A 27,427-nucleotide genomic window follows, 5' to 3' on the forward strand; every position below is an offset into this window, starting at 1 on the left:
CATAGGTCCCTGACCCAAAAATGACTAAACTCCAGAAAGATTCTTACAACTCAAGGCTTCCTTATGCCTGCTCCTCTTCAAATGTCCCTCAACTCTAAACTCAACCCAAAGCACCCACCAACTTGGCTTCACCCATCAAAACAAAACTGCCCACTTAAATGAAAAAAAAAAGTAAATTGCTTCGAATCTGTCAAAGGTCACATATAATGATCATCATCTGTCTAGCTTTCTATCTTCCCCGAGCCCCCCACCCTCCAGACTACAAGCCCTGAGGCCAGACCCCTTTGCACCCCAGCATGAAATTGCAGAAGGCAAAGGCAGATCCGGCTAAAAAGAAATTCACCACGCCACTTTACGAAACCAGATTTATTAAAATTTCTCTACAAGTCAGAAACAGCCATCTCACTGTTCACATATATACACATATGTACAGGAAGAATCTAGTGTTTCTAGCTTCCCCGGCAGAAGCCCCTGCCAGCCCAGAGTCCTCAGCCGGATAATGTATCACAGATACAACAGTCGGGCAACCACGAGAGCGTTAGTGCGACAGAGGCCTCTGTCCTCCCTCTTCTCCGAGTCCCATGATTCTGTCAAGGTAATATTGCCAATAATCATTCACATTTCACGTGGTTTTAGACACGCAGGTTATTCAGACAGACACAGACAACAAAACAAGCCTCAGAGCCAAAACAACAAAACAGTATCGGACATATGTATAAAAGGTACAACATATGTACAAAGTACACGGTACGTGAGGTATACACGGCATTCTCACAATGCATGTTAGTAGTTTGCCTAGGCATAGCCCTTAAAGATGACTGCCTGTTTTTGTGCCATTTCTCAAAATACAGTATGTTTTATTTTACCCGTTTAACCACCCGATTTCAGCACTGTCCAAGACAGTTACTGATATTTCATCTCAACTTGTTTTTTTAACACAAGCTGAAGTTTCTCTATCTGCTGTATAGGGAGTGAGTTCCCATCTCTGGAGGCATCCAAACAGAGGCTGGATTCCCACCTTCGAAAGAAGCTGAAGAGGGGATTTCTGCATTGGGAGGTGCCAGAAAGAGGAAAGAGGTTGGGCCAGATGATTTTTAAAGTCCCTTCTGACTTTAAAGATTTGGGGCTTGCTATTTCACTCCAGAAGCCAAGTATGCAGATGTACTCATAAACCACACATTTGAAATATTAACAACCCATCATGCAAAACTGCAGATGCACACACAATGCCAGGGGCAGACCACATCCGGGAGGGGTTAAAGTGTAATTCTGGAAGTTAGTCTGAGAATCTTCTAAGACTATCCAAAATTTACTTTCTTCAAAGCACAAAGATGTTTGTTTGCTTTTGGGAGAGGGGTGGTGGGAGCCTCTTTGTCTTTCTCCTCCTGGACAAAATGCTCCACACCCTGAGATGGTCTTGGGGAAAAGTAACTAACTTGGGTAAGTACTAACATATGTGGGGGAAACTTAATTATTCTTAAAAACCTACAGTTTCTCTGTCTGAGCTGAGAGTTCTGAAAATAGTTGAGAGGTCAAATCTTTTGTGATACTTTTCCACGGTTAGCTGGTAAGTGTTTTTGTAGCTAAAGGGGGAGAGTGTCAAGGTCAGGGAGAAGTCATTAGTGCAGATGAGGTCTTGGCAGGAAACAGAGGACAGAGTCCAGGTTCATGGTTCCATCAGGCTCCTGAGCAACTAAAAACACTCTGCTCCAAAAACAGAGCAGAGTCATTAGTAAATGTTGAGTGTGAAGAAAAGATGAGTGTTAAACCAAAAAAAGAACTTTCCCATCAGAGAAGCCTCAGTAGCAAGTCTAGCTACCAAAGATAAGTTCCAAGATGGCAGGTTAATTGGCCTAAATTATTTGTCACCCTCTTAAAATATGGTTAATTATTGCCGAAAATGCCACTGTGTGATTTGCTTCCTCTCCCATTCAAATGTTCAAGTTCATTACACTTGACCACATGGTGGAGGACGTCCATACTCTTTGCCCCTTATAAAAAATTCGGATCCCCCAAATCTGACAAAGAGACAGTTGGCATGGGTTCCTTAAGAAGGGAAACAACTCTGCAGGGCAGCCAGTTAGCATGTCTGTTGCTCAGCCAATAGTCACTCATCCCAACAAACAAGAGGAGGTGCCACGCTGAGTTTGGAAGCTACAATCATGATGCAGTCATGTATCTGGTTGGCACCATGCCAAAGGGCCTGTCCATCTTTAGAAATGGAAATGCCACATGTGAGAATTATGAGGTTTCTGAGGTTTTTGGGATTAGCAGAAGAAGGAACTAATGTCACTGTCCTCCTGGTACTCTGGAACAATCTGGTCTGAAGTTCCTATTTCTGAGTCGATGTATCCAGGTTCCAAGACGGATTCAAACCAGGGATGGAGTAAGATCTCAGGAGCAGTGAGTCTCTCGGAAGGCTCCCGTCTCAGGAGGCTGCGAATGAGGCACCTGGCTTTGGGGGAAATGTGGTCGGGAATGCAGAACTGTCCACGTCGAATTTTGGAGAAAAGGGCACTGGGGTCTGAGTCATGAAAGGGGTATCGTCCGACCAAAAGGGTGTAGAGCATCACCCCTAGGCTCCAAACGTCCGCGGCCTTTCCAGAGTAGGTCCCCGTGGTGTTGAGAATCTCGGGGCTCACGTACGCTGGGCAGCCGTGTTTGTCCGACAAAGCATCGTCTTCCCCCTTGATTATGTGCGTGTCTTCTAGACTTTCTAGTCTGAGCTGGGTTCTGCAGGAGAGAGGAACAAAGCCATTATTTCTAGACCAGCTGCTATGAAAAACAAAGCCTTCCCAATAACAGCACCCACAGGCACTGACAGCAAAGGCCCAAGGAATGCTATCTACCCCTTCATCCAGTAAGCAGTGCCCTGCAACCACTCAGGACTCGCGATTTCACAAACCAACACAATCTGCAATAAATGTTTGCAAAGTATCAAGAGTGCGCCTGGGGTGGAGGGTATGATGCAAAGCCCCAAATAGTATTCATAATGGTAGGGCTTACAAGAGATATCCTAATAGGGGTTACACAATTTACCAAGTTCACATTGCAGAACTGGGAGCCTGTCTCAGGGGAATGCTGACATTTTCTACAAAAGCTATCAAGGAAGGGCAGCGTATCCCACTTTTTAAGGGAGGGCCTGAGCATCCTACAAGCCAATCTTCTCTCTTATCATGCCTCTGACTGCCAGGGCTACTTGGACCCGCACTTTGCATTACAAAACAGAGCCCAAAGTCACTGTTACTACACACCTACACTGATACATACACACAGAGGGAACTTTGTCCACCTGGGCTTGGGACATGATAATTATGATGGGAAAGTTGCAAGGAATGTTAATTACACTTACTGGGGTGTTTAATTGCAAAGAACACTTAGCCTGGATGGAGAAGTTATTCGAACAAACAAAAATAGCTGGTGGATTGGAGGGATGCAGGGCCCTGAAACTCCTCCATAGGCACACACACCCCCAGGATGGCACATCAACACATCAGCATATTTATTCTACGTGGGGGGTCTCTGTTCGGTTAACAACTAAAGTCTGAAAAACCTTTAGTCAAGCGTTCTCTTATGAAGCTGAAGGTGCCTCCTTATTCAGAGACAGCCACCCAAGGCTCCTGGATCCCCTAAAGCCCAAAGCCACATGGGGAACCTCTAATATCCGGTGGCAGCCTGCCTCTCCCTGCTTCTCTGAAATAGCCCTGTTTCAGTAAGTCACTTGTGAAGTTAAACGCAATCATTTGGTACTGGCTGATGGGTCAATTCCTTTTCCTCTCAAAGGTCTGGTATTTTTTTTTTCTTCCTGCCTTCCTGTTCCCTGGAGTGTAGTATACATGTGCTAACTTCGGTATGTCCTCAGCGTGACCTCCCGTCGTTATGTAAAATACCCATTGGTTCTGTAAACGGAAAATATGACTCAACCCACACTGTCTGCCCCTGATTGGCTGCTGTAGTACTAAAACCCTGCACCTGTGCTGGTTACACGACTAGCGTCAGCCTGCCATTGCTTAACCCTAGGGTTGCCAAACCCCATGCCCATGACATTCACCCGTGCAATGCGGATTTCAAAAGCTAGTAAGGAGGTGTGTAAAGCATGTTTCAGAAAACGTATCACCATATCAAAGAAGCCATGTTCCAGGAATTGGAAACTTCTTCACTGCAAACAGTTTGCTTTTCTTTGCTAATCAGTATGTTCCAATAATTATTGCAAGAACAGACACAAAGTCATGCTTTAAAGCAACTCAACCCTGTACTTTTTCGTGGGGTCAAAAGGGAAAAATGCATAGGTGGGATAAGCCCACCTCCTACAACAAAATAACTCCCTCCCACCTCTACAATTTTATGTTACTGCTCTCAATCTTTCCACAAGGGATGTGGTCCACCTCTTAAAATCAGGTATGGTCTATCTCATGCAGCTTCCTGAATTCTCTTGTCTGAAACCTCAACTTTGAATCTTAATGCCTCATTATTCTCTTATCAAGCTCATCTTGTTCTTTATGAGGTAAGCCATGATCTATATTTAGCAATCAGTTCTAGCCAACATCCATTTATTATTCAATGTGGCTATTTTCTGAACATGTATCCAAGCAAGATGTCTAAAAAGTCACCAGAGAATGTGAACGAAGTACTGAGGACCCAGCCTGAGATGGGACAGGAATGCCATATGAAGGAAGAAAGCAGCATTCTGCAAAAATGACAGTCTCACTAGCTCTGTGATACCTCCTAGGTACAAAAACAACACTTGGTATAGGCAAAGATTTGCATGCTTCCACTAGGAGTCAATATTGGGAAGGGCAGGTTAGCATTTGCACCCTAGAAGACTGATCTTTCTGACAACAATGGGGAATAAACCTGATCCTGGGGTAGAAGTGGGGAGGGCACCCTGTCAACACATGCTATCCTACAGAAGCACCAAGGTGTCCCCAGGCCCCATTCAAGAGAGTGCAGAATAAACCAACCTTGGCTGTGACTCCTCAGGAACAGAACTTCTAAATACTAAATCTGGGACAATTAAGCCCTTGGTTTTGCACCAACACACTACACCTAACTGCACAACCTGCTTTGGTTCCAAAAGGCCACAGGAGGAGCTGTGGCAGCCGCTCACCTCTCCTCCGTGGAGAAGACGAATTTCCTAAGCTTCAGGTCCCCCAGCACAATGGCTGACTGGTGGCAGTGGGCGACGGCAGAGACAATCTGCTTGAAGAGCCGGGCAGCCTCCTCTTCCCGCAGCCTCTTCCGGCTTCGCATGTAGGAGTGCATGTCCCCAAAGTCCTTCTCGAAGAAGACATAGGCCTTGGTTTCCCCAAGGATCACTTCCACAATGCCGGTAATGTTCGTGTGTGACGGCAGCTGGATGTAAGGCCTGATTTTGTCCTGGTAGTGTTTAATGGGAAACACCTGCAGAGAAAAGGTGGCCTGTTTAGGGGGCTAGAAAAGAGAGGCTGCCTCCCATATCCCTTAGGGAGCTGTGCTGAAGTTCTCAATCTTTGGGCTTTGGATGACAGCAAGCTTCATTCACTTACTCTCTTATCTCTGCCACCCCACCTCACGCAGCGCAGCTGCCCAACACCCAAGAGCCAGTAACACCTGGGCTCTGGGCTAGCAAACCCCTGCTTTCATATGGATGACTTGAAAGAACTGTCTCCTGTGCATGTTGTCTTCCATGGGACCATCAGCTCCTGAGAGCTAAGCGCAAAGCCCCCGCCCTCTTTGCCCTTCCTTGTTTGTAGGCAACACCAGTGAGTGGCTGATAGAAGGTGCCCCTTGGCATCTCCAGAGGCTGAAAAGCAGTCCCTGGACATGTCTGGGCCTCCTGCAGACCCAAGTGCTCAGCGCAGAGAGGGCACAGAATGTGGTGACTCTGCAACCTCCAAGGGGAAGCAGGGGCCAGAGAACATGCAGAGCTGTCATTAGTCAGAAGGAACAGATGACTTGGAGGGAGAGACTGTGACAACGCAGCCTTAAGCAACCTGCCTACAGTCTGACTCAAGTGTAAGCAGCCTTCAGTTACAATTCTTACAGGAGGGGTATGAGATCTTTCTATGGGATTTTTAATTTGTTTGCTTATGCCCCCCTTTCCACCCAACCCCTCCCTTCCCCAACCCCAGAAATGGGGAGCATCTCTTCTAAGAAGCTGGCTGGTCTCTTTAAGGGCCTTTTGTTTAGTCCGGTTACTCATATCCTAGACTCAACTGGAAACGGTGACACACGGGCTGTCACCATCTGGATCCAGCTATTATCTGCTTGGAGGAACTGGAAGGGGTTGCACAATGGCCAGACCCACCCCACCTCTGAGCCTGGCTGAGCCTAGCACCAGCGAGAAAAATGCCCCTGGCTGCACGCCCCCCCCCCCACCGCACCCCATCCCACCACACACACACACACACACTCTTCCCAAAACAGCTCTTAGCCCCAGCCACTGAGAAGAAAAGATTTTTTTTCCCCCTTTAAACTGGGCTTGATCATGCATTTGGAATTTCATTCGGGTCAGACAGTAGGTGGCAGCAGGAAGCCCTGGGACTGGCGAGGAGGGGGTGTCAGGTGAGTTGCGGAAAACCCAAGACTTTAACAGGGGGTGATCCTATCTTTCGGGAGAAAGGAGCAGCCCGAGGGGTTCTGTACAGTGCCTCAAAAGGGGGCGTCAGGCTCGCAGCTGTGGGGACGTTCTGCGTCTATGGGAGCTGGCGGAGGACCCGGCGGATCCTGTTTCTAGGAGCTGTTATCTCCTCCTTCTGGAGAGGATCCCTAAGTTCGAATGAAAATCGCTGGCCGGAAAATAAAGTGAATCGAAGCGAGGGTGCGTCGCTGGAGTGGGCTTTCCTTTTCTATTCCGGGCAAATTCCCCCGCCTGGGCTGGAAGACTCCCTCAGACTGCTCCCTTGAGAGGGCGGCGTTCTCGTCCCAGCGCGGGTTCAAGCCGGAATCCCCAGGGCAGGAGCCCGGTGCGACCTTCCCACCCCCTTGCCACCTACAGCTGAGCCCGGGTGCCGTGAAACCCTGGCGAGAGAGCTACCAGCTGCTCCAAGCTCCAAGGAGGCACCCAAGGCAGGGCGTCCTTCCAGGACACCGGGGCGGGGCGGTGGGGACGGTAGGAGGTAGAGAGGAGAATGAGAGAAGGAGAATGGCATGGCCCTGGAATCCATTTCAATTCCACAACGTATATGGAACGCCATGCGCTAAACTGAGCGCTAAGGAAAGGAATATAGAAATAAAGCAATTGAACATTGCACTTCCTCTTGACCGCCGAGCCCCCCTTATACCACTCCACAGGAAACCCCTCAATCCGCCAGATCCAACTCAACCTACCCACCCGCCCTGCCCCCAGCGCCAGCGTTGGCTGTACCCCGGGCGCGGCGGGACAGACCCCGTGCACCTTTTTGTCTGCCACCGCGTCCCGCGCCCCCGACCGCCACCAGGTCCCGGCCACAGGGCGCCTACCTTGCAGCGCAGCTCGCGGCCAGTGTGGATGCACAGCGCCCGGGACACATGCTCGCGCTCGGCTAGGGGCAGCAGCAGGTAGTCGGCGATGCGGCTCGGTCCCGGCGCGCTCCCGGAGCCGCCTCCGGCCCCCGGCGCGGCGGACGGGAGCTGCGGGCTGCAGGGCGAGCCGGGGAGGCTGAGGTAGTCCTGGGGACTCGAGCACTCGGAGAGGCGCTGGCACTTGGCTGCCACTGCCGCCGCGTCGTCCGCGTCCAGCAGGCGTTTGGCGGGGGCGCCCCGGGCGCCCGGGAGTAGCAGGGCCGGGCCGCGGGGCTGCGAGGCGCCGCTCATGGCAGAGCGCACGGGACCGGCCCGCATCCCGTTCTGGGCCCGGGCGGACCCGGCTTTGTACGTCCCCGGATCCGCGCGGGAACGTGCTGGGGGCTCGGCGCCGGCGCCGCGACTTCTTCCAGCCCGCGGGATGGAGTTTGCAGAGGGGACTCGGCTCGGCCCCCACGGGGGGCAAAGCAGGAGCCGCTCCCCGGGGCTCGCGTTGCACGCGGGGACCACGCTGGCCGTGCGTCCGGGAGACGGAGACCGGCTCGAGTCCCCGGACCTCCGCGGGCACCGGCTCCGGGTGGCTCGCTGGGGGCGGCCGCCGCTATTGTTGCCGAGGCTGCCGACAGTCCCCGAGGCAGAGGCAGCGGCGGCCTGCGTTCCCGGGATCCCGAGCCGGGAGAACAAGATTCAGCAGGCTCGCCGGAGCCACGGAGCAAATGCACTTCCCAAAGCAATTAGTCTCGAGCAAAAGCCGGAGCAACTTTTCCGCGGCGCTCGGGATCCTGCGCGCTCCTGGGCTCCGGGGCGTGTGTGAGAGCGAGCGAGACGCGCTCGGAGAGAGTGACTGAGTGTGAGTGAGTGTGTGCGCCGCACCGATCCCGGCCAGTGCACTCCTCCTTCTCCTTTTCCTCCACCTCCTCCGCCTCCCGGTGACTCACGCTGTATACACACACACTCACAGGCTGGGCTGTGTAAACAGTTGGGAAGCCGGGTTGTGCAATGAGGTGGCTGCGACGACTCCGGCCCCGCCGCCCGACAAGCAGTCACCGGAGCGGCGGGAGGGGACTGGGGGGAGGGGAGGTGGAACTGGAGGTGGGGGCGATGGGGGTGGCCCGAGGACTGGGGATGCTCCGGGCGGCGCGCGCTCGGGTGCAGGTGGTGCGTCCCGGGCCGGCCTGGGCGCGCGCACACGCCCCCCGGGGCTGGGCTTGGCTGGAGGCGGCGCGCACCCTCCGGCAAGCCCCCGGCTCCTCTCCAGAAGCCGAAGGAGGGGGCGGAGGAAAAGTTCCCGTGACGTCAGGGTCCCCGGGAAGTGGGCGGGCGGGGCGGGGCGGGGCCGCGAGGAGCGAAGTGACCGCTGATTGGTGCGCGCGCCTCATTCACAGCCAGCACAATGGGCTGCGGGCGCGAGGCGGGCGCGCGCGCCACGGTCTCCTGCACCCGCCGCTCGCTGCAGCCCCGCGGTTACGCCTTTCGCCCCGGGGATCCCCCACCGCCCCGCGCCTGGGAAGCTCCGGTTGGAGCCGTGGGCGCCGCCAAGGCTGAGCTGCAGCCGGAGGAAGGTGCGGATAGGGAAGGTGATGAATTCCAGAATCAGTCATTCACCCCCACGCGGTAGTTCCGGGGAAGACCTGTGCGTGGTAGTGGATGTGGCTTTTTTTTTCCTTTTCCTGCCCCCTCCCAGCTCTAATCCCTAGCGTCTGTTCGCTTCCACAAATAGAACCTTCTGTTGGATGAAATAAAAGCAAACACGGGGCCTTCTGCGCTGCCTCCACCTCCACGCCCCTCCCGCGCCTGCCGCCCGCCCGGATTGCACGGAAATAGCTTCTCCAGGCTCCCGGGCCGCCCCTTCGCGGTGACTCGCAGAAAGAGCTTCCTGAGCCGGGGCTGGTGGGAAACAAAGGATGTGGGGAGCGGGCGGAAGGGGCCCACGTGGCCACCGCCGGATTCCTGCCCCCTCCCCGGCCTCCACATGCGCCGCAGGGTCTAGGCCCTGGGTGCCAGCCCGGGTAGGTGTGTGGCCGGGTGGAAGTCCTACTGGCCACCGCCAGGGATACTGCCTGCACTCGGACAGCCCTTCCAGGTGGTGTGCATGCATTCGTGCAGCGTGATTTGGGAGAGCTTGAAACGTGTGCCAGGGCCTGCACAAAGCTCCATGAAAATAACTTGAAATCTGTCGTTTTTCTTTCTTGAGAGAACCAGGTCAGTTTGCAGTCCCTGGACGCCCAAAATAGATAACTATTATCAGATAAAGTCCTTCCTTGCACGCCTGCTAAATACTTAATTTTCTAAAACCAGGTCAAGCCCCAAGAATAAATCCTTTTCCTTATTAATTCTCTATTCAACAAGTGCTAATTAAGCATCTACTAAAGGCTAGACGCTGGGGATTAGAAGATGAAAGTTAAAATAATAATAGCTAACATTAATTGAGGCCTACTATGTGCTGAGCACTGCTCGTAGCACTTTGCATGTATTACTTCAGTGTTACAAGCACCCTGCGAGATTATATTTTGCCCCATTTCACAGAAGAAATGAAGCCTTAGAAAGATGAAGGTATTTGCTGCTGTTAATTAGCTTGTCACGTTCTTAAGCTGTCTCATCTCGGGAGCTGCAAGAGGAGATTACAATTTGTAGGGAAAGGAGGCGTTGGAGGGGGGACTCCCATCTAGAAGGCGGCATTTGACCTGGGGGATGTGGGGTTGCAAAGGAGTTGCTCAGGGGAGTATGAATGGTCGTGGGCAGGCCAGGTGACAGGCGTAAGGAAGGGCAGGCCAGGGGAGTTGCAAGGGTGGCAGGAAGCTGAACTTGAGAGGCCATCGGGGACAACATGAAGGGCTCCATCGCCATGCTGAAGAGGGTGCACTTGTTCCTGTGGTCAGGAGAGAGCCCTCCTAAGGTTTTCAGTCTTTCAAGATTATTTTGTGCCAGAAGTTAAGGTCCACTGAGCTGCCAGCTGGGCATCTGCGCTTGAATGGCAAACTCAGCATGGGCCAGGAGCATCTTCCTCCAAGGTGTGCACCCTCCTCTGCCTCTTCCCAGAGAGGCTTTACACCATCCACCCAGCCCCTGCCCACCCTGGGGGTGGCCAGAATCGCTGGCAGTCCTTGACCTTTGAATCTGCCTTGTACTGACCGATCTTCCACAGCCAATCTGTCTCCGGGTCCATCCTAGACCTGTTTGCTCTCAGCGCCCCTGGGCTGGCCCTTGCAAGCTGCTTTTCCCATTCTCTGTTGCCCAGTAGCTTCCAGCCCAGTTTGCCCAGTGGAAGGCCCTGGAGGGAGGTTGGAAGGCAGGAGGAAGAGGAGAATGCCCAGGCTACTTGTTCCCTCTCTTGGCTTTGGGCAGCTGGCTGCACCAAATCTGGCTCCAGCCCCTGCTAGGCAGGCCCTCAATATGGCTGCTGCTATGTGCCCCCCAGATCCCCCTTCAGGACTGAAGGATCTATCCATTCCCATGGCTGTCGAGAGTGTATATCAAGAGCCAGGCACCTTGGCTGAGAAGAGCCACCATGCCCAAGTTCATACTCCCTTCCCAGGGGTCCACATCCAATGACTGCTGATCATTGGAGAATAAAGGTCTGGTTCCTTTGCCCCAACTTGGGCCACCTCTGAAAGGCATCTCAGCTCAGAGCTCCCAGATGGGGTCACCTGAGATTTTCCTAAGATTGTGTTACAGCCCAGCTTTTCCCTCTGCCCAGTCTTGCCCCTCCCTCCCTCCCCTCCCCTCCCAGCATCCCTAGTAAACCTCCTGCATGCTAGCTTCCATCTCACAGGCTGCTTCCTGGGGAACCCAACCCCTGGTACCCCCTCTTCATGGTCCCAGCTCACTCCAGGGACACTGGCTTCTGGGAGCAAGTGACACAACCTTGGTTCCTCCAGCCCTAGGGTGGCAACGTCTTCTTGATGTTGCTAATGTCTGGGTTGCCCCCGGCACCATGTTTTGTTCTGTTTTATTTCTGCTCTTCCAGTACCTTTGAACTAGTTCCCCACATTAAATTCTTTCTACTGAACTTCTGGCCTGGGTGCCATTTTCCTGCCCAGACCCTGACTCATAAACCCTGTACCTTTCCTGTGTCCAGCCCCCTCTGCACTCCCCTAATCCTAGTTCAGGACCTTACCCTAGATTCCTGCAGTAAGCTCCTAACCAAGCCACTCATTCATCCCTCAACAAACACGGAGCACTTACTCTGCGCCAGTCCTCCTACTAAGTGCTAGAGACACAGTGGTGCACACAAGTGTGTCCTTTATCCCCTCATTCCATTCCCCACACAGCTGTCAGAGTAATTCTCCTAAAATCTGAATGTGATCATATCAAGCCCTGGCCTAAACCCCAAGCACCAGAGTATGGGGAAGTACACCCTTTTCCAGGGCCCGCTTCCCTTCCTACCCTCACCTTTCTTACCTCCCCACCTCTGCCCTGCCCATGCCAGCTCCTGGAAGGCCCCAAACACATCTGCCGGCTCACACCTCTGCATTTTTTCCTGTGCTGTTCCCTCCCACTAGAATCCCCTCCCTTCCCTCTGCCAATTTAATGAACTCTTACTCATCCTTGAAAACACCACTCAGATTTCCCCAGCACCTGCAGTCTGATTTCAGTGTCCTCCCAGGTGCTGTCAAGTCCTCTATCCAGCTCTCCTGATGCTTTCCACTCAATTGTGTTCCCAGATGCCAGGGGTTATGGCTTATTTAGTCATGAGTCTCCAGCCCCCAGCCCAGGGTCCATTATAAAAGAGGAGCTTAGTAAGTCTCCTCCTAATAAACCAACTCAAGTGCAGAGGCTCACCCACAGGGAATGCCTAGATGAGAGAGGGGAAACCTGCTTTTGGACGGAGACGGGGGCTGGAGAGTTGGGCACAGATTGCAAAGTTAGGCGTTCAGCCCAGGAATGTAACAAGGTGTAAGCTGTTGGAGAAAGCAGGGGCTCAACCTTGTGGGACCCCCAGCCTGCATGCCTGGGAGGGTGGACGCGACCCTTTGGCAGGGCTGTCCCTGCTGGCAACATCCGACTGAACCTCCCACGGACTTTTCAATACTGATTTGAGGAAGCCAATGGCTCTTTAAGCAGCTTGGTTGCCTCACCTGTGAAATAGGCATGATCAAGGGCTGCTTTTCCTCCCCTCCGTGGTTCTTATGGAAACAAGCAGGTGCAAATATAAGAAAAGTGCTATTGGATTATCCATCTATACACAAATGTGAGAGATTACCAGATATGGGCATGCCTTAATTTTGAACAATATTCATTTAGTCAACAGATATTCATTAAAGGCTTGCCATATGCCAGAATTGAAAAAGGCCTTTACTATTTAAATCAGCAAATACACATATAAGTAAGTAAGATGTTAATTAGGAAGTAATTCTTCCCATGTTAAAGGGTGCTTTGCTATAGAAAAGGGTCTACCCTATGATCCCATTGGCAAGCTCCTTTGGTGCATTTACCATATGGCTTGAAAGCCAGAATCACGGCTGATCGTGTGCACGTGTGTGTGTGTGTGTGTGTGTGTGTGTGTGTGTGTGTGTGTCCTGCATAGCCTCAGCACCATGCTGAGCTGACAATGGATGCTCAATGCATGTTGAACTGGGAAAAAATTTGATTTACCTCCAACTCTTCAGAAACTCACATATTATGTAATGCAGGGAAATCTGTATTGATTTTTCAGGATGAGGTCAGGCTACTGATGAGCTCTGGTTTGATTCATTTTCATTCATGCCAAGGTAGGTGCATGGCAGCAATGCTGGGAAGGTTCTGAGCATTCTACTCATTCTAAAACAGGGAATGGCTGGGCACGGTGGCTCATACCTATAATTGCAGCACTTTGGAAGGCCGAGAGGCAGGAGGATGGCTCGAGGCCAGGAGTCCAAGACCAGCCTCAATAATATAGTGAGACCCCATCTCTACAAAAAGTAAAAAATAGTAATAATAGCCAGGCATGGTGGCACATGCCTATAATCCTAGTTACTCAGGAGCTGAGTTGGGACAGTCACTGGAGCTCTGGGAGTTCAAGACTGCAGTGAGCTAGTGAGACCCTGTCTCTAAATAAATAAATAGATACATACATACATGTATACAACAGGGACATTCTTAGAGGCCAGGGTTCCAAGTTTCTATCTCCTTGTTTCACGGTACACTAGGCTTCACATTCACACACACAGGATATGCATCAGGAGCATTATGCTCTCTGACCCTAAATTCTAAAAAAAATTAATTAAAAAACTTGGGAACATACCTAGAGAAGACAATATTTCAAAATCTAGGAAAGAAATAAACATTTATTGTGTTCCTGCCATATTCTTTTAATATACCCTTTCTTATTGTTTACTTTAATGTTTAAAACAATCTTAGAAAATAATTATTACCACCATTTGTACAGATGTACGAACAGGCTCAGAGAAGCTGATTAACTTGTCTAAGGTCACACAGCTAGAAGGTGGCAAAGTTAGAATCGGAATCCTGTTTGGGCTGAGTCCTGGCCATGCTTTTTCTACTTTATGCACCCTGATCTCCTAATGAGGAGAAATTCCATCCAAACATTTCTCTTCCTTTAATTTAAGAGCACAGGAAGCCTTAGATCCTCACAGGCCCTCCCCTAACGTCTGTGGGGGCCTGGATGAGAGTACAAACAGAAGCTTCTGGTCTATGACTTGTTTCCACTTCTCTTCCTGCCTCAGCTTCAGTCCTCAGCATGTAGGGCCTCCGGGGAACACCCTGGACATCCCACCTGACATATCCACACTCCACACACACACACACCCCCATCGGTGCTCTCCTTGGCCCTTCCATGACCGCCTATGGGCCCAGAGGTCCACACAGCAGGGTCAACAAGTCACCTTGGGAAAATTGACCCATGAAAGAGATTCCTGGGTCCTGCAAGCAGGTTCTGGGCCCCTGGGGCAGGGAATTTTGGGGTCCTGGGTACCTTGAATTTGATCTGGAAAGGCAGGTGTAGGCTCCATGTAGACATGTCCCACCCCCTTGCCCAGTGGGGAGGGATGCAGCCAAGGAGGGCCAGGGCAGGGCCCAGAGTGCCCAGGGCCAAGGGAGGAACTGGCCCCCCAGGGGGACTCCTGTGAGCTTCACCAAGATCCTCTCTCCTACTCTTCCTATCTCATTGCTGCCTCTTGCTTTTAAAACATTCTTCCTCTTGATCTGATCCGTAATTAGTACAATCCCTGCCATTCAAGGATTGAACCATAGTGGGAGAGGCAGCATTAACAGATATACAAACAGCCACAATCCAGTGCCTAAAAGGAAGGGATTAACTCGGCAGGGACAGGAAGGAAGGATTGCGGAGACGTCACAGAAGAGGAGGCCTTGGAGAGCTGTGGACGATCCGTTACTTCTCTGCATGGTGGCTAGTCCAGTGTTGGCCACATTGTGGGGGTGGCCCAGACTGGAAGCTTCTCAAAACAGAGGCTGGGGATTTCCTGGATCCAGGGGTGAGCCCGGCTCCCTACCTGCCTTGGATCAAATGGTGAGACACCTTCACTTTCTTCTGAGTTATTTGCTGCAACTTTCATCTGCGAGTGAGCTCTCCCTGCCCATTAGCTCTTGGTTCATTTTTGCCTTAATTCCTCTTCCAGCACCTGGACGAAGACCAACCTCTCCACTGCTTGGCTGGGAAATGTCTTCACTTCCCTTGACTCAGCCCTTAGCCGCTACCTAGCAAGTCACTTGCCCTCGCCAAGATCACCTATAGGCTGGGACGGGATTGGGGGATAGAAGGTATCGGGGTTGTGTAATACCAGTGGAAAACACTGTCAACCGTGAAGCTCTGTACATGTGTAAGGTATTCATTCTGCCAGTGTAAAGGGCACAGATCTTTATGTCAAAAAAAGACCTAGAGTCAAGGCCTACTCTGCTGCTCACTCACTGTATGAATTTGGGAAGGTCACTTCTCTGCTTGAGGCCTCATTTTTTTTTGGATGAAGACGTTAAACTGGTGATGTTCAAACTGGGTTCCCTGGGACCCTAGAGTTTCCTGGGAGCATCCTGGGGAGAGAGCAGGAAGCTGATGTGGGCTTCTAGGCTCCCCTTTCCAGTTGTTGTCAAATGTTCTAGATCATTTGCTTCTTCTGTAAGATCTTGTTGGAGAAAAAGTTTCCACTGCTTTTGAGAAAAAAGTTTGAAAACCACTGGCCTTGGTGATCTCTGAGGTCTCATCTATCTCTAACACTAATTCTTTTATTTAATGTCAGGAGTCACAAACCAGGAGCCCACAGGCCAAATCCAATCTGCAGCCATGTTTTGTTAGCACATCTCAGTGTTGACAATTTTTTGGGTATCGAGGCACACACTGTCTAGTTTGCCACAGTCCCCACTGTTCCTTATTGTCTAACACCCACCGCCTCACATTTACATTAGCGTCATGGACCCTGGAGACCTTTGAGTTTGCTCCCCCAGAAATGCTTCCCTGAGATGCTCTCTTCCCATGAGACAGTCCCAATGGCAGAAAAGGGGCCAAGAGCCTGGAAACAGATGTCCCCCAAGCCAAAAGGGGAGCAGGATGGCCTAGGCATAAGGGCTGGCCCTCTTTCCTCCTGTCTGCCCCGCCCAGAAGACTGCTGTGATAATTTTAAAAATATAGCTGCAAATTTTTACCACTTTTCCCATTGAGAAGCAGAGTCTCTTGAACCTGGGTGGGCTATGACCGCTTTGACCAATGGAGGACAATGAAAGTGACACTTGGAGACTTCCAAGTCAGAAGTCTTGTTCACTCGGACACTTGGCAATTGCAGCCCTGAGCAGCCAGGTGAGAATCCCATCTACCCTGAGAACACAGTGCCGGAGAGGCCACAGGTAGGGCCTCCAGGTGACAGACTCAGCTGAGCCTCTCCTGCCACTGTCCCAGCCCAGGCACCAGACAGATGAATGAGGAAGCCACCCTGGGAGTGAGTGCCCCAGCCCCAGACATCACACAGCGGACAAGAGCCACCACACCCCAGCCCCATGTCCTATGTGTCCTGACTCACAGAATGGCTTCACGCCCCAGGTTTTGGGGTGGTTTGTTATGCAGCAGTGAACAACCGAATATTCTGGAACTGTTCCGGATGAATCGGCAGGGCCTCACCAGCCCACAGGACACCCTTCTATGTAACTAGAAAAGGGCACCCCTTCCCCCGGATGGGTAGCACCCCAAAGCGGGCAGAGTGCAGGCTGGCTCTTGGCCCCATACCATGCACAGGGGGGGCCCTGCTGAAGAGAGATGCCCTCTTATGTCCTGCCAGGAGCAGCATGCGCTGAGCTGAGAGGGAAAAAGCATCTTTTAAACACACATATAATTGCCCTGGAATATCCTTGATCATCTCCCAGGATTTAGGGAGGCCCCGTGCTCAGACCTTATAAGCTCTGCCACCCCAGTGACTCATCTCAACACATAAAGCATTCATCAAAAACATATATACATAGACACACACAAATGTCCTACGGGCTGCTTTTTCCTTTTCCTTATTAAAAAAAAAAAAAAAAAAAAAAAAGTCCCCACCCTACCATGATCTGATCTGAGGTCTGCAGGCTGTTTTGAAGTAACTCATCTTGCCTCTTCAAACAGACCATTTTCCCTCACTCAGCTGGCACCAGGCCGTGGTGGCAGCCAGCCAAGACAATCTCCCCTCGTTCTTGAAGGAAGCCAGGCCCCGTGAACAGGACTGCTTGGTTTCTGGGGTTTCTATTTAAAAAAAAAAAAAAAAAAAGAAAGTCTAGGCCAGTGGCTCTTCTGCAATGTTCTCGAGGAGGGCTATAGACTGGGAACCGGAGGGTGAGGTGGGCCAGGGCAGATCACTCCTGGTCACCAAGCACTTGAGGCATGGAGGTCTCTTCTCCTCTGGCCTGAGTAACTGGCAGCTGTCAATACACCATCATTCTGTTCACAGAGACTATAATCACTTCATGCAAACCTGGCAGACAAAAATCTGGCTTTTTGTGCAGAAGGAGTTGTCCACACAGCTTGTGGGGTCAGGCACCCTCCCTCTCTGGGAGGATGTCGGGTCCTGGATGATTTGCCTTTGTTGCAGACACGAACCACCTGTGACATAGAGCACTGACCGATGGCACACACTGTGCTTTGCATATATCACTTCATACATCCTCACAACAGCCCTGCAAATGGTTATTATTATCTCCATTTTCCAGGAAGAGAGAGGCAAAGTCACTTGCCCAGGGTCACACAGCTAAAAATCCTGGGCATCGGGATTCAAACCCAAAGTCAGACCACCGCAAGGCACTTGTGCTTCCCTCCTCCCGTCTCTCCACTCCCCCCACCTTCCTCCATTCCTTCTCTTTAGGAAACTATAGAGCAAGTGCCTCTGCTTAAGCTGTGGGGTGAAATTACATATGGCCTCACCTGTGGGTTAGACTTATGTAGCTCACGTAAAGCACAATTCAATTTACCAAAACTTGTTTTAAGACCTTTTGTATCTTGGGACAAACCTAGACTGGGCTCTGGAAGGGATCCTTGCGCTTGCTCAGAGTCATTTGTCCTTCGGCCCACATTTAGGGAACCCTACTCTGCGCCAAGCATCATGGCGGTGAAAAAGCAGCACTGTGCTCGGTGACTCACAGCAGGACGGGGAAGGGCGGGCGGCGGCACAGGGAACTGTAGCATGAGTGGGATGAAATCAATATTAGAAGAGGGACACACAGGAAGGAGAGGTCAGTTTTGCCAGAAGGCGCCATATGGGTGAGCCTCTGGAACCTGAAGTTGTCCTTGTTGAGAGTGGAGCCCTGTCAAAGGCAGATGCACTTGAGCTGGTTCCTGGCATCTGATATACAGGAGGATCGCGGTGAGAGACGCAGCCATCCGGCAGGCCAGGATGTACGCATCAGCAGATCAATGAAAACATTCACTTTGCCTAGATGAGCCACCCACAGGAAGCCACGTTGTCAGAAAGTTACTTGTACAAATGGAATCTGCAATTGTGGTGGATATTAAGTATTTTTCAGCCAGGGTAGCTTGAGCCATCTCTTCCCCTAAAGGGAAAGTCATCCTAGGATACATTTCTGACTAAATTTGCTCTGGCATATTAGTTATGGCAAAGCTCTGCTGCGGTGACAAGTCAGCCGAAAGAAAGTGGTTTAAAGAATGCAGAAGTCTGCTTCACCTCCCTGTGTCTGAGGGGACCCATTCCTGGTTGGCAGAATTTAGGGACACAGGCTCCTTCCACGTTGTGGCTCCAGCATGGTCAAGCCCAGGTCTCAGCCGCATCCAGGTTCCAGCTGGCTGGCGGAGGGTGAGAGCATGAAGGCGGCACGCCCACTCAGCCCGGCAGTGACACAGGTGGCCCCCACTCACATTTACATGTCTCACGTTGGGGAGGACACGGTCCCACCCAGCTACAAAGCAGGCTGCGAAATGTGTCCAGGTATGAGTCTAGGAGGATGGAGAGAGCAGGTGTAGGTGGACCCCTAACTCTCTGCTTCAAATGGCAGTTAGGATGTTTGCAGGTATAACCAGAATTTAAACTTAAACCTGCTTAAATCCACAGGACAAATAGGGGGAAGCTCCAGCGTTGGTTGATGATCTACCAACCCAAGGATGGAGAGATCTCTGTGCCCATCTGGGGGTTCGCTCCCGGCTCAAGCTGGCCTCAGCTTGGCTGCAGCAGGCCCTGGTATCACATCTCAACACGACAATATTCAAAGGCAGAGGAGGGCATCTCTGTCTTTCCCGTAGGAGAGAGGAGAGTTTCCCCAGGGGCCTGCACTCCACCCCCAGCAGGTGTTCTCTCTCCTACCATTGGCCACATTTGGGTCACGTGCTCCTGTCTGCATCAATTACTGGGGCAATGGGCTGAATTCTCCCCCACCCCAAAATTCACGTGGATGCCCTAACCCCCGGAGTGGCTATATTCAGAGAAAGGACCTTTAAAGAGGTGATTAAGGTAAAATGAGCTCATTTGGGTGGGCCCAATCCAATCTGACAGATGTGCTTATAAAAAGAGGTGATTAGGACACAGACAACACAGACAAGGGGGACCATCTGCAGACACGGGAAGCAGGTGGCCACCTACAGGCCAAGGGGAGAGGCCTCAGAAGAAACCAACTCTGCCAGCATCTTGATCTTGGACTTCCAGCCTCCAGAACTGGGAGAAAATGAATTTCCATTGTTCCGGTCACCCAGTCTGTGCGACTTGGCTATGGCAGCCCAAGCAAACTGATATAACCAGCGATAGGAATGGATCGATCTGGCCCACTCCGGAGGTGACTCGGTACAGCACACGGCTGCATGGGACAGGGAAGCTGGGGTTCTGAACAGAGAAAGGAGGGCGATGGGCCAGGCAGCCGGGCAGCAACACCAGTAGGTGGGCACAGCCCAGCTGCCCCCCATCCTCTGACCAGCTGCCTGTCTGTTCACAGCAGCTCCCTTTCTGTCTTTCTCCAAACTAACATCGGGACGACTATTTGATGAGATTTCTGCTTCCCAAATTACCATCTCTCTCCAGTTCTCTCTCTAGAAGTTATTCTAGTTCACCTGGCTGGGAGTTTGGGGGGCTCCCCCAACCCTCTTTCTCACCTTTATGGTCATCCCCCGGTTTCTTCCCCTGGGTGCAGTCTTTCCCCCTTTACCTCTGACAGTAACCTCACTTCCAAGTTCTGGGAGCAGCGGGTGCCGGTAAGTGTTAACAGTCGGCTCTGGGTGGTAGCGCTGGCCAATTTCGTGGTGTGAATGCTCCCACCGTGGCCCATTTGGAGCTACTCACATGAGGTCACTGGACACAGAGTTGGGCAGAAATGCATACAGTTGGCAGCTCCAGCACACCCAACTTGGGGGGGGCCACTCCCTGTTGCCTTCAACAATGACAATGAGTGGTCTCTTATCATTTATTCTGAGTTCACATCTCAAACGATGTTTATGGGAAAATGGTTCATGGGGTAGGAGAGGGTTAAAAGTATTTTATGGGCCCTTGGGTGGGAAGCTGTGAGCAAACAGAGGGCATGGGAAAATTCCGCGGTGCCCCATCCTGGAAGGGACCTCCCCTCCTCTGGTTCCCAGGCTGCGAGGATGAATGCCACCGTGGGGATGCAGTGGAAGTGGGGCTCAGCCCACCCCGGCGGGCAAGGACTCTCACTGCCCTGTGCCGGGAGGCCCCCCCTTCACCTCTGTACAATCGCTGCCTCTGTTCCCAGAGCTCTGCTTCCCTTGGAGTCCCATCCAAGCCCGAGTCGGGATAAAGGCCACCATTGATGGGCACTTCCTCTGCACCAGGCACTGGGCTCGGTCCTCCGGCCATTCCTCATTGAATTCACACCACTGCCTCATGGACTTGGGCGTAGTCTCGTCACAAAGATGAGGTTCAGGGAGGTCAGAGGACGGGTTTCAAGGTCGCAGTGGCAGGGCTGGAGTTTCCCTGTTGTTTCTGGGGTCAAATAGGCTACATGGAGCCCCAGAATGATAACAATGGTCATGGCAGTGTTTACTGAGGACTTAATTTGAAAAGTGGGGAAGTACATGCACGTGGTCTTATTGAATCCACATAACTGCCCTATGAGATACAGATAAACTATGGTTCCATTTCTGCAGATGGGAAACCCCAGTCTCAGAGAGGGTGTGCGTCACGCCCTGCGTTACGGCGGCAGGGTGGACTGGGCGCTCCCTGGGCTGGGGTGAGGAGCTGCTGCCCGACCCACATATGCACCCCCCAGCCCACGCCACGCCCCAGTCTGGCTTTGGTTCCTGGTTCCTGGTGTTCTTCTAGCACTTTCCAGGGGGTGTATGTGTAGATCCAGGGTCCCGATGTTCCTGCTACAGGAACTGTCTGAGTGGTAGGAAAGGAAATCTCCATCCTTTCCCCTTGGTGCCCAACCTCCCGCTGGCTATGCCAGCACCTGGGCGGGGAAGAGGGTAGAATGAGGCTATTCAGAGAGTTTTCCTGATGCAATAACTGATTGCAAAACCTCACATCCCTGAGCATTTTATGGAGGGCGGTAATTCTGAGCAGCACCAGGAAACCCCGCACTCACCCAGCCGCCAGAACCGGGCCCTGCAGGCCAAATGCTAGTGCAGAAGAACAGTTACCCTGAGGCTGGGGCATTAGGAAAACAACAGGAACACCAACAACCACCATGTCGTTGATCCAACTCTTACCACCCCTAACCCCACAAGGTCCCCTCGGAAGGGGCACAGGTGAGTCTCAATTTACAGACAAGAACATTGATTTATCCAGTGTCACATTGATTTATCCAGAGTTAACCGCAGAAATGAGGCTCAAATCTGACTTTCAGAGTCCTGGCCTAGGACACATTTCTTCACAGCTGGGACCTGTGCTGGGGCCAATGGCTGATGCTATTCGGCAGGTCCAGAGGCAAGCAGAGGTGACAGGAAGAGGACAAGAACAAGGGACCTACAGCCAGACTCACCTAAGTGCAAATCATGGCTCTGCCACATCCGACAAGTCATTTAACCTCTCTGAGCTTTACTTTCCTCCTCCTCCCCAGGTGGGACAGGGTTATGGTTAAGAGTTTGTGCTCTGGGGTCACAATGTGTGGGTTTTAATCCTGGCTGCACTACTTATAGTTTGGGTGGCTTTGGACAAGTCACTTACCCTCTCTGTGCTGTTTCCTTATCTGTCAAATGAGCCTTTTAAAACTCATCTATAGACATACTGTGAGGATTTCTTTAGCTAATGCAAGGAAGGCTCTTAGCGTAGGCCTGGCATGTGGGTAAGGAGTCAGTAAATATCAGCTGTTATTATTATCTGCAAAACAGAGAAGAAAAGAACTTTTGGAAATTAAAGGAGATAGCACATTTCTGGTGTGTTTGCTGTGTATGTGTGTGTGTGTGGTTGACGGAGGGAGTACAGGAGGGTTCTCTCTGCACAGATTAAACTGGAACTTTCCAGAAAGGAGAAAGAAGCAGAAGGGGACTCAGGCTGGCCCGGGGCGTGCTTTGGGATGTTTCCTTCTGGAACACCACCTGGACTTCAACTTTGTGCTCTACTAACTCTTCCCTAAGTTGCGTACCACCCCCTCCAGCCACTCCTCACTCCCAGCAAAGATTCCCTGGGGAGAATTACCTCAAGCTGGAAATCTTCCTGGCCAGGGTAGTGAGAGGGCAATAATGTAAATACACATTGGCCTTGGAGTTGCATAACTGCCATGAGTCACTTCCCTTCACAGGAGACATGGCAAAGGGACAGGAGCTCAGAGTCCTATCACTAAGGATGGAATCAAGTGCCTTTCCAGGCATTCTTCATTTGAGTCCATTCCAAGCTCTCCCCACCGGAAGGATGTGCTCTGAATGTTTGTGCTGAAGTCATGTCAAGGTTCAGAAGAGGGAACAGAAACGCCTGGACCCAGGTCACAAATTTCCCTCATCAAACATCATTTCTCTCTTTTTAATTCTTGGCCACTCCAGATCCTTTCCCAGCTGCCTCAGAGGCCTGGCAAATTGCCATGTATGAATTAGAAGTTTTTCAGTTTGCATGTAACTGGAATTATAGTATTATAACAAACAGGAGTTTATTTTCTCACATAAAAAGAAATTCAAAACCGAACAAGAGTTCTCATTCTTTTGGCAGCACAGTGATGTAAAAGCCAATCCTATCGTGATGCTATGGGTCTTCTCCTCGAGGTGGCAAAATGGCTGCTGTAGCTCCAGATGTCACATCCATTCTCAAGGCAGAAAAAGAAGAGAGGGGCACAAAATGGTGGTGCTGTTGGTGTCTGTTCCTACATCAGTTATTTACTGTTGTGCAAACTAGCACTGCAAAATTTAGTGGCTTAAAACAACAGTCATTTATCAGCTAACAAGTTTGACAGTCAGCAGGTTGGGGTGGGATCAGGTGGAGGCTCTTCTACTCCTAACCAGGCTCACTCGTGCGACAGCAGTCGGTTGATGGCTCAGTGGAGGCTATATTGTCCCAGACAGCCTCACTCACACACCGGGTGTTGGATGCTGGGTGTTGGAGACATGAGCACAGACGCAGGGGTCTGGGTGATGCCATTGCTGAAAGAGGACCCCGAGCCAACGCGTGCAGGTAGCTTCTATGAGCTGGAAAGACAAGGAACGGTTTCTTCCCTAAGACCTCCAGAAGAAATGCAATCCTGCCAACATCTTGATTTTCCCCAGTAAGACCCACTTTGATCTTCTGCCCTCCAGAACTGTAAGATGATACATCTGTGTTGTTTTAAGCCACTAAGTTTGTGCTCATTTGTCACAGGGGCAACAGGAAACAATCTCCCTCCACTGCTCTCTTATTCTCTAAGACAGAGGTTAGCCAACTATGGCCTGCTGTCTGATTTTATAAATAAAGTTTTATTAGAACATAGCCACACTCATTCCTTTCCGTATTATCTATTAATCTGTTTGCTTTTGTGCTACAATAGCAGAGTAGTTGTGACAGAGACCCTATGGCCTACAAGGCCAAGGCCCTGAAGGGCCATCATATCTGGCCCTTGACAAGAAGGTGGCCAGCCCCTGTTCTAGGAGTCTGGCTGAGGCTTCCTTGCATGGTGGTCTTGGGGTAGCAAAAGAACAAGAGTTTGTTGTAAAGTTTCTGGAGACCTAGGCTTGGAAATCCCACAATGTCACCCCTGTCCCATTTTGTTGGTCAAAGCAAATCACAAGGCTAGCCCAGATTTAAAGGGTGAGAATTAAACTCCTTCTCTTGATGGAGAAACGGCAAAGTCATATTGCCAAGGAGCGCGGGGCTAGGAGTGGGAGACACGGCTGTGGCCATCCCTGCAGACAGCGTGCGGAGCCCCCTTCCATCAGGAGAGCAGAGCTCCCAAGAACGCCCACCACACAGCCCTCAGCTCTCATTGGCCCACACTGGGTCACGTGGCCACTTCTAGCTGCGAGGAGTCCTGGGAAAGCAGGGAAGGATCATCATGACCGGTTTAGGCAATAGTGATCCGTCCCTGGGGCTGGCATGCTCTGATAGCAGAGAAAGGAGAATGGATATCTGGTAGGCCGTCAGCCAAGTTTGCCCTACCTGGGCCGTCCAGATCGTCTTGAATTTATCTGAGTTCAATCGTTCACCAAATAGACATCCGAATACCAAGAACCTGCTATGTGCTTATTTCTGGATGGGGAGGAGGTGGGAGAGGGCTGTAATCCCTGTTCTCGAGGGGGCTGCAAGCCTTGGAGAAACCTCCCTCCTGGACAAGAGAAAGAGCGTCACTGCAGCCCCCTTGTGAAAAGCGAGGAAGTGGAAGCAGCAGCGCCTCTGCCAAGGGTGGGTAAAGAAACTCTTCGGTTACATGATGGGAATATTTATGCTGGTTATAATGAGCGAGCTAAGACCTCACGCATGAACTTGAACAATTCACAAAAACATCTTAAGTGAAAAAAGCAAGGCACGAAAATGATAACATCATTGATATAAATTGCAAAACACATGAAACAATGGTATAAATTGCTTATGGATAAATATTCTGTAGGAAAGAAAGACAAATATGGGAGGGAGATGGGAATGTGGCTGAAGCTCTAATATTATGTTTCCTTTAAAAAAAGTAGAGAGATAAGATGGCTATGTAAAAGATGGCTATGTTAAAATTTCATGTGCATGTGTGTATGTATATGTGTGTTTGTGTGAACATATATATACTTGAACTATTTCATAATAAAAAAAATTTTTTTTGAGGCAGAGTCTCACTCTGTCACCCTGGCTAGAGTGCCGTGGCATCAGCCTAGCTCACAGCAACCTCAAACCTGGGCTCAAGTGATCCTCCTGCCTCAGCCTCTCAAGCAGCTGGGACTACAGGCATGCACCACCATGCCCGGCTAATTTTTTTCTATATGTTTTTAGTTGGCCTGCTAATTTCTCTCTATTTTTAGTAGAGATGGGGTCTCGCTCTTGCTCAGGCTGGTCTTGAACTCCTGAGCTCAAACAATCCGCCCACCTCAGCCTCCCAGAGTGCTAGGATTACAGGCGTGAGCTCTGCGCCCAGCCTAAAAATTTAAAAAGAACGTACAGGCTGGTTCAGGAATTGTGACTGGCAAACGTGGAACAGGGAAGAACTCAAGCCCTGGTCTTTCTGCAGGAGAAGTCTGCCCTGTGTCAGACCCAGTGCTGCCGCCCTGGATCCAGAGGTTAGTAATTCGGGGCACATCTGTGTGTCAAGCTGGAAGCTTAGCTCTGAAGCATGGAGTCTTAAGGGAAGGGGAAGACAGTTTCCCCAGGAGCTCACAAAATGGACAGGGAGGTGGGGCTTTAGCCTGGCAAAGGAGTGTGGTCTGGGCCTCAGGGGGCCGCAAGGGCGGGGAGGTGTCCTCCAGAGAGCCTGTTCAGGAGTGTTTGCTCTGTGCTGCTGGGAGGCAGCGAGGTGCAGGGGCTTGGAGTCACCAGGCCTAGTGTGGGACCCTGGGTTTTATCAGCTACCCATTGTGTGATTGCACAAGTCTTGTGTGAACCCCCGGGGGTCTCGGTTTTCTGATCTGTAAAATGGACATCACTCAGCCTGCCTCCCTCACTGGGTTGCCACGGGGAGTGGAAACGACAGAGGGTGTGAAACCCCTGCAGCCCCGTCCGGGACGTGTGCTTCCGTCTGTGTGAACTGAGCGAGGCTTTCCACTGATTTGTCCACGGGGGCTCCTGTCCGCTCTGAAGGGGGTTGTTTGATAAACCAGTGTTCACACAGCAGCACGCGAGCTTTTTCCACGTCACACTTGCGTTGTCATCTGTGCTTTGGGGAAAGGCAGCAGAGGCTGAGGCAGGCAGGAGCAGAGCCGAGGTCCTCGCACACCCAGCCATCCATGGATTCATTCAACAAGCATTTCTTGCGCACCTACTATGTGCTAGGTGCCAGGATCAAGGACAGTGATGCAAACAGCAGTGTCTGCTTTTAAGGCCCATGCAGAGGGGAGACACCCGAGGGGTTGCGAGGGCCTCCGCTTTCCTTTTCCACCATTCGCTGGGGAAGAGAGTTTCCAAGTACAGGCGACTCAGTTTGCTGCTTCTTCCAGAGGCTTCTTTGTTTGGCCTCTCTGGGGAGAAAGGGGCACCTAAAGAAAATCCTGAAGGCTGAGCAGGATGTGCTGGCTTGGAGGGAATTCCAGGTCAAGGGCCCAGCTTGGATAAAGCCCAGGGCAGGATCGTTTACAATTTGCCAGGACTTCAGAGGGAGATCAAATGAATATGAGGGGATTTTTTTTTTCTGTTATTTCATTGAAATTTAAGCTAGAGCTCAGCTTTGCCATTAAGAAGAGCTGGAGGTAAGCCCAAGTCCTGCCACAGGTGCACACCCTTAATTCAAAGCCTCTGCTTCCTCTTCTGTAAAATGGGCCTGTTGCGAAGTTGTCCAAATGATGAAATGACAAATGGACTTAAGTCTTCAGTAAATGCTTTTAGAGGAACTGTGCAAAAATGTACCTGCCCCACCTTCTCGCCAACTTTTCTTTCTGTTCAGTGGGCCCTGAGCCTGCCGCCGGGAGGCTTCCTTCCTCGCCCAGAATACACCCCGCGAGGGTGGCTCCCAAACAGTAAGTGACACCGCAGGCCAGCGTTGGTGGGTGCTCCATGGGGAACTGGGGTAAATGGTGACGGCCTGAGTAGGTGGTGGAGGGGCTGCAATTTCCCTCGGGAAGGGCCTCTTCCCCCTCCCCTTCTGGCCCACCGTGGAGTCCGTGTCCCTGTTTCACATCCCTTAGGGGGTTCCATCCCTGCCAAAGCCAGTGTCCAGGAGGCTCAAGTCCCTCACCACAGAACAGCCCCCTGAACTGAGCCAGTAGCCCAATTTGGGGGGAGGCATTGAGAAAATTCCCAGAGGTCCCTGGGCCATCTGGTCACCTCCCACATCTGCAGAGCACCACTCCAAACGCCTTCATCGTAGGCACCAGTGTTGTCATCGTCGTCGTCATTGTTGTCACCGTCAGTGTCTGCACGGCCTTCCCATCGTGAGCCCCTCGTGCAGCAGGCCCTTTGGGGGCGACACGGTGCTCCGGCCTCCCAGGGCCCGTGAGGCGGCCGCATCACTCTCTCCGCCCTGAGGAGTCTCAGAGTGGTGCAGTGCA

At 51.5% G+C, this 27,427-nt stretch overlaps 1 protein-coding gene across 1 annotated transcript; it reads right to left on the reverse strand.

The window, feature by feature from the left end:
* Positions 1 to 351: 351 nt before the first annotated feature.
* On the reverse strand, positions 352 to 7,825 carry TRIB1 (tribbles pseudokinase 1). The gene is made up of 3 exons (XM_045560685.1): positions 7,441 to 7,825; positions 5,108 to 5,400; positions 352 to 2,733 (listed from the first exon to the last, which is right to left on the reverse strand). The coding sequence occupies exons 1-3, from the start codon at positions 7,798 to 7,800 to the stop codon at positions 2,268 to 2,270; spliced, it is 1,119 nt and encodes a 372-aa protein (XP_045416641.1). The 5' UTR covers positions 7,801 to 7,825; the 3' UTR covers positions 352 to 2,267.
* Positions 7,826 to 27,427: the final 19,602 nt, after the last annotated feature.

This window comes from Lemur catta, chromosome 9, assembly GCF_020740605.2.
Source record: "Lemur catta isolate mLemCat1 chromosome 9, mLemCat1.pri, whole genome shotgun sequence".
Lineage (NCBI taxonomy): Eukaryota > Metazoa > Chordata > Mammalia > Primates > Lemuridae > Lemur > Lemur catta.

Bases quoted from the DNA above. Each gene is read 5' to 3' on its own strand.
- TRIB1 (XM_045560685.1), bottom strand. From the start codon at position 7,800: ATGCGGGCCGGTCCCGTGCGCTCTGCCATGAGCGGCGCCTCGCAGCCC. The intron at 5,401-7,440 runs GTAGGCGCCCTG...TTTTCTCTGCAG, and splicing joins GCCGCGAGCTGCGCTGCAAG to GTGTTTCCCATTAAACACTA. The intron at 2,734-5,107 runs GTGAGCGGCTGC...TCTCTCCTGCAG, and splicing joins GTCTTCTCCACGGAGGAGAG to AACCCAGCTCAGACTAGAAA.